The 17328-nt window shown below is 36.7% G+C and overlaps 1 protein-coding gene across 2 annotated transcripts in view; it reads right to left on the bottom strand.

The window, feature by feature from the left end:
- stau2 (staufen double-stranded RNA binding protein 2) overlaps positions 1-17328 on the bottom strand; it is a 63431-nt gene that overhangs the window by 44006 nt on the left and 2097 nt on the right. For both annotated transcript variants that reach the window (XM_077736143.1, XM_077736144.1), the window contains 6 exons: positions 16773-16980; positions 15962-16092; positions 15286-15445; positions 14717-14852; positions 3736-3895; positions 1702-1809 (listed from right to left, as the gene is read on the bottom strand). In XM_077736143.1, the coding sequence (XP_077592269.1) occupies positions 1702-1809; positions 3736-3895; positions 14717-14852; positions 15286-15445; positions 15962-16092; positions 16773-16971 (894 nt within the window). In that variant the 5' untranslated portion in view covers positions 16972-16980. The remainder of the gene's footprint in view (positions 1-1701; positions 1810-3735; positions 3896-14716; positions 14853-15285; positions 15446-15961; positions 16093-16772; positions 16981-17328) is intronic.

The raw sequence follows: 17328 nt of genomic DNA on the forward strand, positions 1-17328 counted from the left end.
ATGAAATTGAAAGTAGACTAAATTCACAAAATGACAGATGATAAATACAACTAACATATTTAACCATTATTGTTTTTTCTTGTTCCAGGAAGAACAGCCATGTCATGGTTTGATGAGCAAAGTGTTTCCCACCAAAAAGCAGGGCGTAAAAAGGAGGACTGATAGCTTTCAGTAAAACTTTCCAAAATGTGTAAACTCATTAGCACAAAATGCCAAAAGATGATTTTCTTCACCCCTTAATTCCTTACGTGTCTCAATTTTCTGTCTTGCTCATAAATCCACACTGTCTACAATCTACTTTCCCAAAAGTCTAACTTTTGTGTTTTCTCTGAGTATTAGTCTGAAAAGTGGAAAGGAAGGATTCAATGGCGGATGGGAGGGGGCACACTGTAAACGTAGCCTGCCCTGATTTTGGCAAGTTGAAGTGTTGCGATAGGGGAAAATTGTTGGATATGTCAGTTGAGATATGGTGAAAGCCAAAGAGAACAGAAAAAGCAGGTCCGCTGAGGACATAAATTTTTATAAAACCCTTGGTTCGCTGAAGACGGGAACTTTAAAAAACAGATGTATGGGTCCTTTTGAATTACTTATTACTAGTTTACTTTCATCCCATTATCAAGGAACTGATACTTTGAACCACCTTAAACGTTGAATGTGCGGTGTAATTGAATAAAAAAAATGAAAACATCAAATAGTATTTTACACCCTTGTTGCATCATACTGTAAACAAATATTTTATGTTTGTCAATGATTTCTCTCAATCAAATATGATGATGATAACATGAATGGAATGAACTGTTTTGGTTTTGCATGTTCGGTTTTGTTCACTTAAGTAAAGTATTTCTTTACCCCATGTATTTTTCCCTTCATAAGTCCTATTGGAGTTTCCAGACAAACCCTTTATTTGTAAGTAAAAACCCAACTTTTCTTAGTATATCCAAAGTGTGACAATACCCCAAAGTTCCAGTTCCCCCATCTGGCGAGGGCTGTGACAATGTAGGCTCGCTGACAATTTAGTGTAATTCTGTGGCTTGAGAGATGAAGTGCTCCCTCCAAGACCTATGTCTTTGTCTGCGCCTTTCTATTCAATGTTTGAGAAATAGGCTGAATCCACAAACTCAACCTCTTAATAAAAAAATAAAAATCTATCTGTGGTTCCAATTTTAACCAAATACATTATTCACAAACTAATGGTAGAAAATGGCTTCGTATCTTAGGATACTAGCACTGCATGGATATGATTTCACATAGACACCATGACGAGGGAAAAAGAATCTGTAGTAATTCCAGCTAAAATAACAAGCACAAATTAAATCTATTTATATTATGGGTTATTCAAAACATGCATCTTTCGACGCTGGCTGCAATTGATCAACTGAGTTAACAACATAGTTTAAAAGCCAAATCAGTGTAGATGCTGTAGTATTTCCTAGAAAACATTCTTTGCAAAATAAACAGCTTTAAAACAATTTATATAAATTAAAACAAATTACGCTAGGCAACAATTGAAATATTCCTTTTTTGTTTGCGCAAAAATGGTTAACAATTAAAAAAATATTGAGTTTGTTGTGTGTTTTGGATTTCATAAATGTTGAAATAGTGAGAGTATATCAAACCTCAAGGTATTGCCATACATTCCATTTAAAACCCAATTTACCAAAAACAGATGAATTTTAAACACAATTCGAACAATCATCTTACCTCAAAGTTAACGGTCAAGTTTCTTTTCAGGGCAATTTCGTACACCAGGCTGATCTCTGATTTGCTGGCATCAGCACCTTCCTCACTCTCCTCATTTTCTTTTGGATCCTGGCAAAATGATAAGGAATAAGAATTTAAAAAAAAAACATTCAGTGTGGATGGAATCAAATTTATGCAAAAGGATGCAACACATAAAACTGCCCCGGTAGATTTCCCGTATCCACAAAAGCTCTTAAAGGTTCACCGTTCTATTTATCATCTGCCACCAAACTATATATATACATATATTTTTTAATCCACTGGCAAAATCTGGAAGTGCTACACTTTTTTGTAGCAGGAATGAGTTTGCATATCTATCAGTTCTACAAAAAAAAAAAAATCATCGATACTTGTCATGTCCAGTCCCTTGTTACCTTCGGCCCACAGGAAAAGCAATCTCCAGTTTTATGGACAGTGAACTAACTTTAATAAAGTGTAAGTATTTCCATAATTGTAGAAAGTAGTAAGGGAAATATATTTTTTTGTAGTTGCTATTACAACAAAGAGAGCAGTGAGCCCATATTAACTTCCAGAGGCACAGGAAATATACTTGACCAATGACGACACACTTCCCATAAAGCCCGTCCACCCATGAATTGAATGGCATCGCAAAATGAGGTGAACAACCACACTTAAGGACAATTTAGAGTGTTCAACTAGTCAAGTATGTATAAAGAACCAAAACTTATGTCTTGAATTTTTTTATATTTATATTTTATATTTAAAACATCTCATATTTAAGAAAATATGTAAACCTTTAGATTCTAATTGGGTATAGTATATTGGTTTTAGAATTTTCTGACGTCATTTCATAATGTATCACTTGGAGTTATAATTAGAGACAATTACAAAACAACCAGCATGTAGGACAACAAATTGTGAAACAAGACTCGGCTTGGGATGAAATCAAAGGAGCTCATTTAGGGATGCAACAACAAAACGGGTCTGGCAAGTAACAGAAGCAAAGTGTAACAAAGGCAAATTACTGGGAATAGCAGATTGTGAGCATCTGGGGTAATTTGATTGCTGTATGAGACAATAACAAATGACAAACATGCCTCAAGGGAAATGGTACAGCCACACTCAAAGAAAAAGAAGATAAAAACAAATAGTGACAAGTACAAACTCAAACCAGATTAATTATGCATTAGAGTAATTGGAGATGCGGTGGATTTGGATTCAATTTGTTGAAAGCTGGTTATGTATTCATCTTATACTAAAAAAAGCCCAATCAGAACACCCCTTTAGAGCCGGGACTAACAATTGATTTTTCAAGGTGGCCATGAAAGACATTGAATAGATTGATGGCCATGCCCACAAGCTGAACGTAAAATCTGATATGGTGTTTTTGTACAAAGCAAAAGTAGAAGATTCCAACCTTGCAACCCACAAAAGGCACTTTGCTCAGTTTTGTGTGACTTTAGTCAGTTTCCTACCTCATTTCATTTTTATTGTATATCACTTTTTATGCCTTTTTATTCATGTGTACACTTTATTTCAATTCATATTATATTATACTTGTATAATGTCCATAAAGGCATTCAATTCAATTATTTTATGTTCATGTCGAATTAATCAACTATAGCTATAAATGATTACTTGCAATAAATTAAATCCACTATTATTCCTAAGATTAAGTGATTATTTGAAGGATACTGTTTTGGTTCATAACACAGACAAAAATATTGATTGCTTTTCAAAGTAAGAGCAGATGTCTTGCAATGACGTGTTTTGATTTATGACAAAGACAATCAGTCTGCTTTCATCTAGGACTAAAACCAGAGAAATACACTTTGTAAGTAAAATGCTAGAAAATGAGGATTATCACAATAGCTGTTAAAATAATGCATTACTGATTTCTTGTTGATTATTCAACCAAGTAAGACAGCGGTAATAGTTTATTATAAGAGTTATATTCAGTGTTGTGGCGGTGATACTATGTAATACCCATTCCTTATTTCTTAAAACCATTGAAAACTGTTTGAGGGAGGTCACCTGTGGTGGTCTTTCTGGGATGGGTTCATTGCGGAGGGCTTGCAGAGCCTTCATGGCAGCGTTGTGTCTGGCAGCTTGGCGAGTGCGACCCTCCCCAATGAACTCGTGACTCCCTACAGAGAGCTGTACATAGAAGATCTTGGGAATAGGGTAATGGTACCTGGAAAGAACGAAACAAGACGCAGAGTTCATCAAAATCAATGTAAACCAAGTTAGGAGTTGATTATATCACCAGGAAGGATATTTTTGTCCAATTATCTAATAAAAAGTGCAGAAGAAGTCAAAACCGTATATTACACACGTAAAAAATAAAAGGTCATGCAGTCCATTAGGGTCAATTACTTCACAATACTCTTTTAACCAATCACTTAACTAATGTCTTGCTTTTATTTCTCAGTTTGGGTTTGCCACACAAAGCAGAGGGACACATATATCCTTTTCTCTTTCTTCTGGCCCTCGTCATAGATTTTGTTCTCTTTCATTGGGTCTTGACAGAGTGCGACTCAGCTGTCACCAAAATGATAGAGCTGTCTACAAGTCCATGTGGTGATACCCCCCTCCTGGGTAAGTGGGAGAGTGTCTGAAGAATGGAGGACAAGCCAAGAGAAATAGTGGGAAAGCTAACGAGAGGTGGGAGGAACCCCAAGTTTTTAATATCCGTTTTCCTTGTCTTCTGCTTTCTTCTCTGCCAGTATATACATTTCCAATTCATGAGAACACACAGCCCCAATCTGGGGCTTGCATTCAGTACACGACCACAAAGATTTGAAGAAATCCAGTCACATTAGAGGAATTTAGAGTCAGCTAAAACAAGCATTCCATGAATTCATAGTATGGTATCGTTTCATGCTATATACGCTGCTGCATTCTTCATGTAAACATGACAACTCATTAACGGTATCTTAAAACACCTAATGTTTCACAACAGCATTTTGGAGTTTTGATATTTAATTCTTTTACTATGGAATAGGCTTATGAATGTATTAATTTTAATGATTCTTTTATAATGAACTAGTTTGAAACATTTTTTGATTTCTCAAGTGTTCCTATTTATGCAACTGAAGACATTCAGTTGGGTTAAATAAACTGACCGAATTAAATAGATTGTTGTTTTGCCATAATTAGTGTTAAAGGGACTTCATCTTGATGTGGGGAGAAAAAAGTAGTTTGAGAATGGTAATTACATTTCCTTAATCATCATCCTGTTTAGGTGATAACGCCACTTCATTTTATTGAACTGTAGTTTAAACCAAAAAGTCTGTCGGGGCCCCTATGTAGGGGACTCCCAACAGAGACGCAGTGTTAAATCAGAGCTATGTTACTGATATGGACTAATGTCAACAGTCTTGGAGAGACATAGGGAATTGCCTAGGTTGTCTGCCCTATTGCGGCATCTCTGCTGACGAAATGTTAGTCTTTACACAACAAACTAGCTCGGCATGAATAGGCTGCATCTTTGATGGTTGTAGTCCAATCAGTGTCAATAAAAGAGAAATGCTTACATATTTTTCTCCTGACTATTATCATATTGCTTCTTGATGGAGTTACTCTAAAATACATAAATGTCATTTGTTTATGTTCTGGCTTACTCTTCATGTATTACACTAATCTCTTGCACAGCAGGTCATAGAAAAAACATTTTACTCTCGGAATGGCAGGAGGTCATTCCTCAGCCCACAACTCTCCTTCTCATCCAACTGCTCTCAGCTTCTTGAGGCCACTGGAGCCTTCTCTGGGCGGGGGCTAGCACGTCAAGATCAGCCCCGGGGTCTCAAAGGATATGCCAAGTGCAACATTGGCTCAAGCCAACAGCGCTGAGCCGAGATGGGAGCAGCTGGGGCTGGAACATGGAGTACAGGTGCAGAGAGGAAGCGATTGAGGGATAACACCGAGAAGGAAAAAGGAGATCGCAGCGTTGGAAGAAGGAGGAAAACCGAGAACGTGAGAGGAAAGGGTGGGGGCTTTTGAACGAGAGGCTGGTGGGAGACCCTAATCTACAACGTGGGAAAGCAATGGTTTAAAACCCAAGCAAGCAAGCCTAGAAGCACTCATAGACGCAAGAAAGACAAGCAAATCACATCATTGCCTGTTGGCTGGCTCTGCATGTATGTGTTATCAATTATTATTATTGTGACAACAAAGCAAGAATCTCACCAGGACACCTGTGGGGAGGGTGTAGAACATCTCAAAAGGGAGAGGAAAAATGTAATAACAATTAAAAATCACTCTATTTTTTTAATGACCACTGTGTGCGTGCATGTGTCTGAATATATGAGCGAGGTATGACTCATCAGTATTCCAAACACACAGATAAATTGGCACACATACAAGAACATTCCGCTTGTTTGATCCATCAAACAGTCAGAAATTGGAAATCAGACAAATGGCCATTCAATTACCCCTGCAAATGGCATGGTGACATTTAGTATGGAAGCCATTTTTGTTGTGACAAGTTTTGAACCTACTCCATGAATGGAAAACCTTTGAAAGCTTATTAAACTTTTGACACTTCCTCCGTAACCAAAAGACATGTGAGATTCTATCAGTAGTTTTTCAGTATCACAGAGTTCCCAACCTCTGTCAACCCGATTTCAGGAATAGCCTTGTCCCATTTCCGGAGTTTATCTGGAGTGAATGCGATTCACGCAAAATTGATATAAAATGTAAAAAAAAACAACAATAAAATAAATTTAAAAAAACTTAGGACAATTTAAATCAAGTTTTTACATCAATTGAAATAGTGTTTTTCAAACTATTGAAAAAGTACACCACTCCCTTGTGAAAAAAACAAAAATGAAAATGTTATAGCAGTTGAGGCTACCTATGCAATCTATTTCGAATCGATTGCCACGCTAAAGTCGCACAAGACGAATCATTCGTCAGAACTTGTAACTTGGATGATTCACAATGCATTCGTGTTACCGGATTCTTCCGGTTTACAGTGCAGTTGTGTGAGGCATTTGAATTGGAAATTTGGGTAAACTCCAGAAATTCCAGAGTAGTTGGCAGCTCTGGTATCAATTGCTGTAGATGATTCACTTGTGCTATTAATAGATTAAGTCAATTTAAAATGTTCAGATTCGGGAAATTGGCCTTGGCCACTGCATAAGAATCATTTAGTTGCCTTTAAAAGTGCTTGATGAGTTGACAGAATGCTTTGAATCAGTGCCCATATGCACCCATTTTTCGTCCCATGACCTCTCGCCTATTTGTCTGGAAAAACAACAGATAATTTTGAACGAAACGTAAACGAGTAGAATGGGGAGCCTAAAATGTTCACCTTTATTCACCATTTAAAAATAAATGATAATCAACTATTCTTTTCTGGGTTTGGAAAAAAATATAATTGGGTGGTTATTTTTGTTGATATCAAAGCAAAATTGTTGCCATATTAAACAAGTGGGCGCGGTACATAAGTGGTTAGCACATGCACCTCACAGTTCTGAGATCAAGGGGTGAATCTCATACTTTGTCCTTCCATTGCGTATTTAACATGTTTCTCACCGTGTCTGCGTGAATTTTTCCCAGTTACTCCGGTTTCCCCCATTATGCCAAAAACATGCATCGTAGGCTAAAAGAATGTTTAAAAAAATTGCACTTGGTCTCAGCTCAAATGGTTGTTTGTCTTATTGTACCCCACAATTGGCTAGCAACCAATAGTGGGTGTACACTGCCTACTGCCCATAGTTAGCCAGGACAGGCTACGGCACACCCACGAACCCTCAGGAGGATAGCAAAACAGAAAATGAATGAATAAATTAAATGAACAGAATGCTCCAAGGAGAAGAGGCGAATATGGGGAAATTACTCTTCAAAGCTCAAGACGGCCCTTATTGGATAATATTTAGAGGCATGGTTGTGAAGCATGTATTAAACAAAACCTGCCTGTCTGCGAGTATAGTGTTCATTTTGGATTTTATGCTGCAGCTAAATTATACATAATACTGCCCACACTCAATGAATCTCCCATAACTTAAAACCTATGTGGGATGAATAACTGCAGTGTTTATTTGAGGTGATACATCTTTTGCGCTATACATATATATATATAAATTATAGCACGTTTTGGAGAGACCAATTGTGGAGAATACATTTAAGAGAATAACAAATTCGGTCTATATTTTACATGAATATTTTGTGATCCTGGAGAAGCAAAACATGAACACGCTTTGCCAAGGGCTTGGGATTTTTTTCTCTAAATTGTGCAGCAGGTAAACATATGTTTTGAGGTAATTACAGTTTTCATGGGTCTGTTGTCGATTTTGGATGAAAACATTTGTATTTGGCAACGAATATGAACCACCAAAGAGTAAAAACCTGACACGCAATGGGTTCCTTTGCACAACAACTAGTATAATGAGGCACCAGCAGTTGAAGCCATTCCCCTAAGTCACGCACAAAAATGAACACAAGGCATAAATGGGATGGTGCTAATTTCAGAGGAAAAGGGTGAAAAAGCTTTTGCAAAGGAGGAAAAAGTAGACAGGCTTGTTCTTTCTCCAGCTGCATTTTCTTCCAATCTCCTGCCAAATATATACTTGTTTTGCCTCCCTCCTTTCTTCATACTTCATTCTGTATATCCATCATTAATTGCTTTACTTCCTTTTTGCTTCATGCAAATGCTAATGCACAAAAACATGATGTTATGACATAAAAATGTCAAGAAGAGAAACAAAAACAAATGTGAAATTATATCCCATACAAGAGTAATGGAAATACATACACATTAGGGCAGCAGTTTCTCATGACATTGGTTTTAAGTCAGTCACGCTCATCCAACACAACTGTTGTGGTAATTAAAATGACGGATAACAAAAATAAATAATTGAACACTATCAACTGTGTGAGGTCCACTGAATTCCCATGGCACTGCTTTCTTGCTGGCTACAGTCAGAAAGGGCTGATGCACTCAGTTTGTCAGTGCTAAATTGCACAAGATTGCTTTTGCGAAGCAAAAAACTGCAAAACGGCTAAATTTTGAGAGGTCTGAGAGGAATACTTGCAAATAGATACACCAAATGTGATTAATCACAGCTAAAATGGCATATTATACATCTATCTAGTGGTTATGATGTTGAATACTAAAAAGAGACATTCAGTACAATGCGGAGTGCAGGAGAGAGAGATCTCAGAGAGTATCTAAAAAAAATGGTCTCGTATCTCAAGGCAAATATCTGCTCGGAATTTTACTCTTATCTCAAGCCAAATATCTGCTCGGAATTTCACTCGTATCTCAAATTCCTCTTATGTCGGGGCACTAATATGTCAAGGTATTCCTGTATGAAAAGAATATAACCATAACATCCAAATCACAACCAAATGTTGTGCTGAATTACACAGTCAAATGGTTGTGCATTTGCTCTCTCTACAGACAGCTGTGTCATAACGATTTACTAATCTATCATTATTGAAAAACCAATTTTTACCTCCACAAAAGTGCACATCACTGATGCTTTGTTTCTCATTTGAATCCAAGCACTTGAATTGAGAGCATCCATTGTTTCCACTGACTAGTTGGGGTTTACATTTTGAACATGAGATAAAAGTGGCCCAGTGTAAGTCCTGTAATCAGTATCGGGCGCCTCCTTCCATGCTTGACTATTAGCTCAGGAGAAATCAGATCCAACCCCACAATAAAATTACCCCAGGGCTCTCGTAATAGCCAAATAATGGTGACACACAGTGTATCACTTCCAAATATGAAAAAATACAATAGTATTACTCAGAGGGATCTGGTCAAAAACAAAAAAAAATGGCTTGGTTATTATTTAGAAAAAAATAATTCACCATATTCAACATAAAAGTAAGAGCAGCTGCCTAAAAGTAATATTTGATGAATTCAATTAAAGCAGGCATTCCATTAAAAAAAGGAATAAAGCCTCTGAGCAGAATATGATTACGTTACCATTGTATGTGAAAACAATTACATCATTTGTATATTCATGCCAGAGAGCCCAACAAGAAATTCTGAACCTTTGTGCCCTTCTAGTGCCAATTTGGCTAGATGAGAAGAATGGCGGATGGAAAATTGGTCTAAAACCAGACCCCGCTGTCCTCATTAAAATTATTACATAGCGACCTGCTGTTTTATGTTCATTGTCCTTTTAGAGGGAAAATGAGCCCCATTGTTAAAAAAAAAAAGACATACCGTACTCTGGTGCCATTACAAGATTAACTCCTCTGATTTGTTTTTCATTTTTGATGATATAAGCGGTAGGGAAAATGAATGAATGTTTTAATCTGAAAATTACATTTCCCCCCCCCCCCAATGAGTAGGCACCTGATAGAAGTGGACGTATTTATGTGGAGTTGCATGTTCTCTTTTTGTTATTGTGGGTTTCCTTTGGGAACTGTCGCTTCCCTCAAATGTCCCAAAATATGTATTGAAGTAAAAACAAAAACAAAGAACAAAGAAAAAAAAAGTAGTTACCTAACACTGGATTAGAATATGATTATTCCCCTTTGTATGATTGAAGAAGAATCAACTGTGGCAAAAGTGTTATGGGAGGCTAAGTTTGTTTCCATTAAACAGGCCTAAATTGTATTACCTACAGACAGTTTCAAGCAAAAAATCACAATCACGTGAAGAATCCAGCAAACCTCAGTTACAGCAAAGCCATCATTCTAAAATGGAGGAAATTTAGAGCATTGGTAAACTATCCCAAGAGTTGCTAACCTTGAGAAATTATTGATCCAGGAGGTTACGAAGTACACTATCTGACGCAGGACTTGCCTTCAGTGAAAATCATTGTTCAGAATTGAACAAATAGCAGACTGGGCAAGAATGACAGAACATGAGAACTTCTATTGCTTTTGCCAACAAACATCAACTGTGGTGGCCATAGTATGGTTTGTGGTTGCTTTGCCACATTTCGACAACTTATTGTGAAAGATGAGATGATCAATTCTACAAACACTCATTGGTGTGTGAGTGTGTTTGACATGAAAGTTGACTTTATCACAAACCATAATGAGAGGCTGTAAAATTCTCCACAAGTAATTCCAAGTTGAAATGGCAGTATTTGTTTGATTTGGGAAGAGATTTGAGCCCAAGTGTACAGCTACGAAAGCTGTAAAAGAGCAGGACGATGTCCTGGGAACCGATTTACAGTTTCATCGTGGAGGTCGGCCTCGGCATTTATCTGCTGTCAAAAATACAGCAACACACCATTACGAAAGGGACTTTAGCTGACGTAAGCCAACTCTCACTCTGTGAATTGTCATCATCACGAGTTTATAAAGGTGGAGTTCTGGATATGACGCCTTTTACACAAACATTAAACTTTAGTCATCTTGATTTAAAAGACATGGAAGAAGAGACAAGCACAAGCGATAGCGAGCACAAATCTTTCCAAATACTAATTGTTTGGTTTGGATGTGGGTCCGATCCTCTTGCAATCCTGTTTATTTAGACTATTGTTTCACGAGTTGACAACCTTTTGAATACATTTTCATTTGATCAGGTATATCTGTGGTTATTTAATTCATAGGTGATGGCACTAATCTGATTTAATAATCATAAATCACATAAATAATAAACCATTGGTAGTTTCAACAGCTTTTGGGAACTCCCTTTAAATTTGGATCACTCTAAAGTTTACACAACAATAGATAAGAGACAACTTTGTGAAGTACCTCAGAAGACCAAAAACAAATGTCTGATTTGGCTATGAAAGATTCCCACAATAAAAAAATAATACCATCGAATTATACAGCACTTCTCAAGGGACCCATGTTTAAAGCTCTGCAAAGCTAACAAAATGCAGTAAAAATACAGTGAACAAACGCATGTGACCGAAGTAGCCGAATTAGAAAAAGAGCTCTGAAGGTATTAGTTACGTTGCATGCATATGATAGGAAAATGTAAAACATGAAAAAGTACTCCTAAGCAGATTGAGTTTAGTTTATATAGAATAAATGTCAAAGAAGGCCTGCCAACATATTTGTTTTAAGCAGGTGGTTGTCTGAGCTCTGCAACCCTGACAAGGAGACTTTCTTCAAGGATAGGCATATCTTTTCACTGCAATGCTCTTTGTGTTACTTATATAAGAATCTAACACAAACACAGTTAAGAAAGCAAGGGAGCACGTATCTCCCATCAACCCTTGAGGCACCATTGATTTGAAAAGAACAAGTGTTGAGCATGCAGCAAATTCAACAATCAGCAGCAGACTGAGAACTCCAACAATGAAAGCATTATTTTCATTATTAAATAGTGACCATGTCAAAAAATGAAAAAGACTGCACTAAAGTAATTTTCCATGCAGAAAACAAATTTGGCACTCCAATCTCTTTTTTTCTTAATTAATTAAGATTAATGTTCTCTTATCATGGCAAAAATCTATCTTTTTCTGTATTTTACTGTTGATCGAAAAAAAAACAAGTTATAATATTGGGCTTATATTAGCATTTGTGGGTTTTTTTACTGGATAATTATTGTTTCAAGAAGTTATAATTCAGGATTTCACCACATTTCTAAATTTTCATTTGGGGACCATTATTCTGGCCTTGGTCATCTTGGTAGAATTGGGTGTTGTAAAATGAATAAAAATAAAAAATGGATTTCATAAATTACGAGAAATGTTGATGTAACGATTTTTAGATTGCTCTTATGACTAATGTAGTCGGAATTCTTACACTGGTTGACTCATTTTAAAGCGTCAACACCAGGGAGGACTTACTCCAGTGCCATATTTGAGAATGAACAATGGGATGGTTACGACACCACAAAAGAGCAATTGCTGATTTAAAAGTGGACTTGGACGGTCAGAAATTATTCACAGTGCTTTCGCCATAAATAAGATTCATTAAGACGCTGATAAATGCTCATTACATATTATCACCATATTTTCTCATTAAAGCACTTTCTGAATGAATCAATATGGGTCCTAGCGGTAATTAAAGCACTGATGGATCAGAGCCAGACTGCCCTTTTAATGTGAAGATTTTCCATCAACATGATTCCAGATCATTCTTATTCATCATAATAGGTAAGGACATGGGTATATGGAAACCTTCGTTTCACCGTGGTATCATTATGATGACCGATGGTGGCTATGGCCTGTCACTCTGCCACGAGTCTGTCTTCGGAATAAGAGAATTCATATTCACAAGGTCTCGCTTTCATTAATCCCAGTGAATGAAAGAGACCTCGTGAAAACATTAATGACCTTGTGGTAATGGATGTTCACCTTTTCATGTCTGAATATGTCTGCTCAGAACCACTTTGCCTCACTTGAGAAGTGGCAGCAGAGAAGCAAACAGACCCAAAGGCATGCCGCATTGAAACTCATCACTGACATTGACATACAATCCACAGTCAGATTTGCACCACAACCTCATTTATCTTTTTCCTTGTTTGTTACTGTACTACGTGGATGAAATATAAGATGTCAGCCTAGCTCGCAGATACCGAACTGCCTCTTCAATCACTCTTAAATCTTGGAGCTGTTTAGAAATTTGAAAAAAAGCAACTCCCAAGTAAGAATCATTATTGTTTTCCAACTTCTTAAACAAGAAATTGTATAACAACATGCATATTTGTTCCATCAATTTATTATTAAAGGAGGCCAATAGGATTAAGATTCCTCTGTTGCTGACAATTGTGTTTAAACCAAAATTACATTTCTGGCTTGGATGTTATTAAACGGTTCTTGGTTTACCAACTGATTCAACAAGCTTTTAAAAGTGAGGTAACACTGCCATCTGGAGGGTATAAAGTCACTTGATTACAGACAGACATCAGACGTATAAAAATAAAATATTACCCTTCCACAGCATAATTATAAATATATACACTATTCTATTGCCGTTATCCACTTTTTAGATGATATTTAGGTAATTTCCCTGCCTTAAATCTTTTTCATTTGGTTAGCAACTTGATTTTGATATATTTTTGAAAAATGACAAGAGTAATATTTCAAAAGGGAAACTAGGTTTGTCAGATTAAAAAGTGCAAAAATTATGGACACCTATGTCAATTTGAATGCATGTAACCAATTGAATTAATTTGAAACCAAAATTTGCACTTGAATCAAGCCTTTGAACTTCATAGAAAAATGCATGCAAGAAAATTTATCTAAGGTGGATGGACAAATGTTATGTTTCTCTTTTAATCTCCAGTGTAGAATTGCAAGATGGAGGCCTCAAAACTTAAGAGAATGCTATCATTAAGAGTCCAGCTGTGTGTTCCCACTGAATGAGGAACATAATGTGAAATGGAAGATCACAAAGGCAATACATAAAGGCCAGAAGTGACAGGCCAACTAAAATACCAGCGATATCAGACCAAACGATGGTGTGAATGGTCAACGACAAGCCACAGACCACCAAAGATTGAGTTATTTGGTAATAAAAGGCGGTGTTATGGTGGTGAAAGAACACTACTTTACATTCCAAGAAAAGCACTAACGACTTGTTCAACAAATCGTAACTACGGTTAAAATATGCCAAGGAGAGATATTTCAACAATACAAGCATCCACAACATTGGTAAAAATCTACTCTATTTGCACAAAAGAGCAAGCACAATATTCTGGGAGGGCCATCCACAGTCCAAAAGCCTTAAATTGGTTGAAAATATGTGGGATGCTGTGGAGCGGGCTGTTCATGTTCAGCACCAATCAAACTTAAACTAGAACTAGCGACGTTTTTCTAAAAAAGAAAACACAAAACTGGGTGCCACTTTTTAAATAATACAGTCATACCTCTACTTACGAATGCCTCTAGGTACAAGATTTTCAAGTTACATTTCTTTAACATGTAATTGAGTGACTCGAGATACAAACAAGATCCAAGTTACAAAATCCCCCAAAAAGTAAATGCATCCCCTTATCCGTTATTTTACTTTGAAAATATTGTCGTGGATGCATTGATTCTCACTTTCAAACAAGCAATGGATTATAAATGAAAATAATTGAATTTGTCAGAGGTGCCCAAACTTTTCAATGTAACTTCCAACAAAATAATGTAAATTAGCTCACCTTTGGTTAAACATCCCTCTGAAGTTGTAGCAAGCTCTGTAATTGGGCATGGGTTTGGGATCCAAAGGCCTATAGATAGCTGGCTCACCCCTTTTCATAGCCAAACCGTTGAGTTCCACTGTTGGTGTTATGCTACCTGAAATGTGGAACAATATGAAAAAATGTTATATGAGGAATAATGAATCTTCCACCAAACATTGGGCCAAGTAAAAGTGATAGATTAGGTCTTTATCCATCCCTTATGGGAGAAATTTACTAAGCACAGGAGCATTGAAAAAAAAACTTAAAAATATAGTAGTGGTATAGTATTATGACATAATGAAGGGTACACGTCAGGAGCAAACAGGTTTCTTAAAAAGACAGAGCTCCTATTTTAGCTGTTTGAGAAAGTCATAATGCAAAGACAAGTTTATATTAAGTTGTCTATGAACTATATAACTTTCACAAATAAACTTGAGATAAAATTGTTCCCACAAAAATGGCATGTTTTTGTTGCAAAGTAAGTGATCCATTTATGTAACCCTTCAAAAAAAACACACAAGCTGACCATTTATATATGCTTACATTACCTGGATTGCTGTTAATGTCCACTTTAGGGGAACGGGCAATAGGCCTGGGAAGGACACTCTCATCCAGAGCTTTTGAAGCTGTTGAATGCTGGGCCTTTTTAATACTGGAACCCTCTGCCTCCCAGACTTGCTCCCCAAGAGTTAATTGCACTGTGAAGAGCTGCAACATGGAAGTAAACATTTACAGTGAAATACACACACAAAATTGGCAATGTAGTGTTTGTTGCAGAACAAAAATATTACACCGTATTTATAACTAAAAAAAGATGACTGAATCAAGGATACGGCTTAAATGTGCACAAGACTTGCTATACTCGTTTTCACCAGTAGACGTCGACAAAGTAACATTTATTATTTGTTGGTTATTTTCTGTTTTGGTAACAAACAACCATACCGGATGAATTAATTCCTTATGATATTGACCCCCATAATGTGCTTTTGATTCATACGGTATCTCAGAAATACCACGTACAATGATTTTTCTCAAGATTTTCCCTTCAATGTAACATATTTGTACTCCCTATTAAAATCATATGGAGGTGAAAATTGTGAATCAGAATGAGGCTTACATGAGAGAAATTGTAAAATTCAAGAAACACCACCTTAATGTCCAATCTTCAATTATTCAAATACTACTATATAATTATATTTTGAAAGTTTCCAAGTCTGTCCTCACCTTGGCATGTGCAGGTCCGCTCTCAATGAGGAGCTTGTACTGGGGCTGGATCCGATTGAAACGGGCTAACTCATTCACCAAACACATTGGAGTTTTCTCTTTAGGGTTTGCCATGTTCTCCTCGGGTGAACCTGACAACAGTACATAGCGAAAGACAACGCTGAATATGGACAAATAAGAAGAGTGCTTTTAATTTGCCAGAATTGGACAAACATGTGCAAGTAGAGGGGAATAGGATCTGACCCCAAGACCAGAACAAAATAACTGTTTGGGTTTGAGCATTTTTCTTCTACATTCCTCTATTGAGACCAAAGGCATTTTTTTTTTTTTTACTCCAATGCACTGTGACTATATAAAACATAGTATTACACACAATGTATAGATGATAAGACTATTTTTTCACCAAATTCTTATAGTGTATTACAACTTTCTAACAACCATGCAAGGTGATGCATACATCAATATAAATGTCCATGTCCGCCATTGCGTAGAACTATCAAACTGAATGATAATGTTCTTTAATAACATAGTGAGAAACAATGAACTGGAGCTGTCTAATGTAAAATTATTATTATACAACAGTTTTTTTCTGAGCATTATTTAATAAAAGACTATTATACATTTCACAGTCCTTGACACTTGTTTATTCATTATAATTTCCTTATTTCATGCAGTATGGCGAACAAATGTTAGTGTCATAGTGATAGTGTTATCTAGGCTAAAATATAGTATACCCAAAATTCACTCAAATACATACATTACACTAAAACGTACTGGGTGTACTCAAGATCGGACACATTGGAAAATATACCTGGTGGTGTGGCAGACACAGGAGCATCCCCACATCCAGCTGCAGGAGCGATGCAGACAGGTGTGGGAGATGGGCCTGTGCCGTTAACAGAGGGCTGCGGACCTACAGAACCTGGGCTGGCCATGGCTGGCAAAGGACCTCCAGAAGATAGGCCAGGACCAGCCTGGGGCGCTGAGGTCTGTTCTTTTACTTGAGCCATGCTCTATAACTGAAAGAAGAGCAGTATGTTAAAATATGGCATCAATGTCACATCATTCAGATTTGTGATAAGAAAACATCTCATAAATGGCATTTGTAAGTCAGAGACCATTATACACAGATGGGTGCTTTGTCCCGAGACATTGATTAAGTAAAAATAATACTGCAAGTCTGTTCTTTTACAGAGTAAGAAAAAATATATTGTATGCCAAAGGGTATTTATCTTCCTGGATAGGTTGCTGTTCTGTGTGGAGACAAATATTTATGTCTAAATACCAGTTAACTTGTTAGTATAGTATAGTTGTTTGGTTAAATACTGTGTTTATGGAGTAATGTGACCAAGGTGCTTAAACTCATA

Source organism: Stigmatopora nigra, chromosome 16, assembly GCF_051989575.1.
Source record: "Stigmatopora nigra isolate UIUO_SnigA chromosome 16, RoL_Snig_1.1, whole genome shotgun sequence".
NCBI lineage: Eukaryota > Metazoa > Chordata > Actinopteri > Syngnathiformes > Syngnathidae > Stigmatopora > Stigmatopora nigra.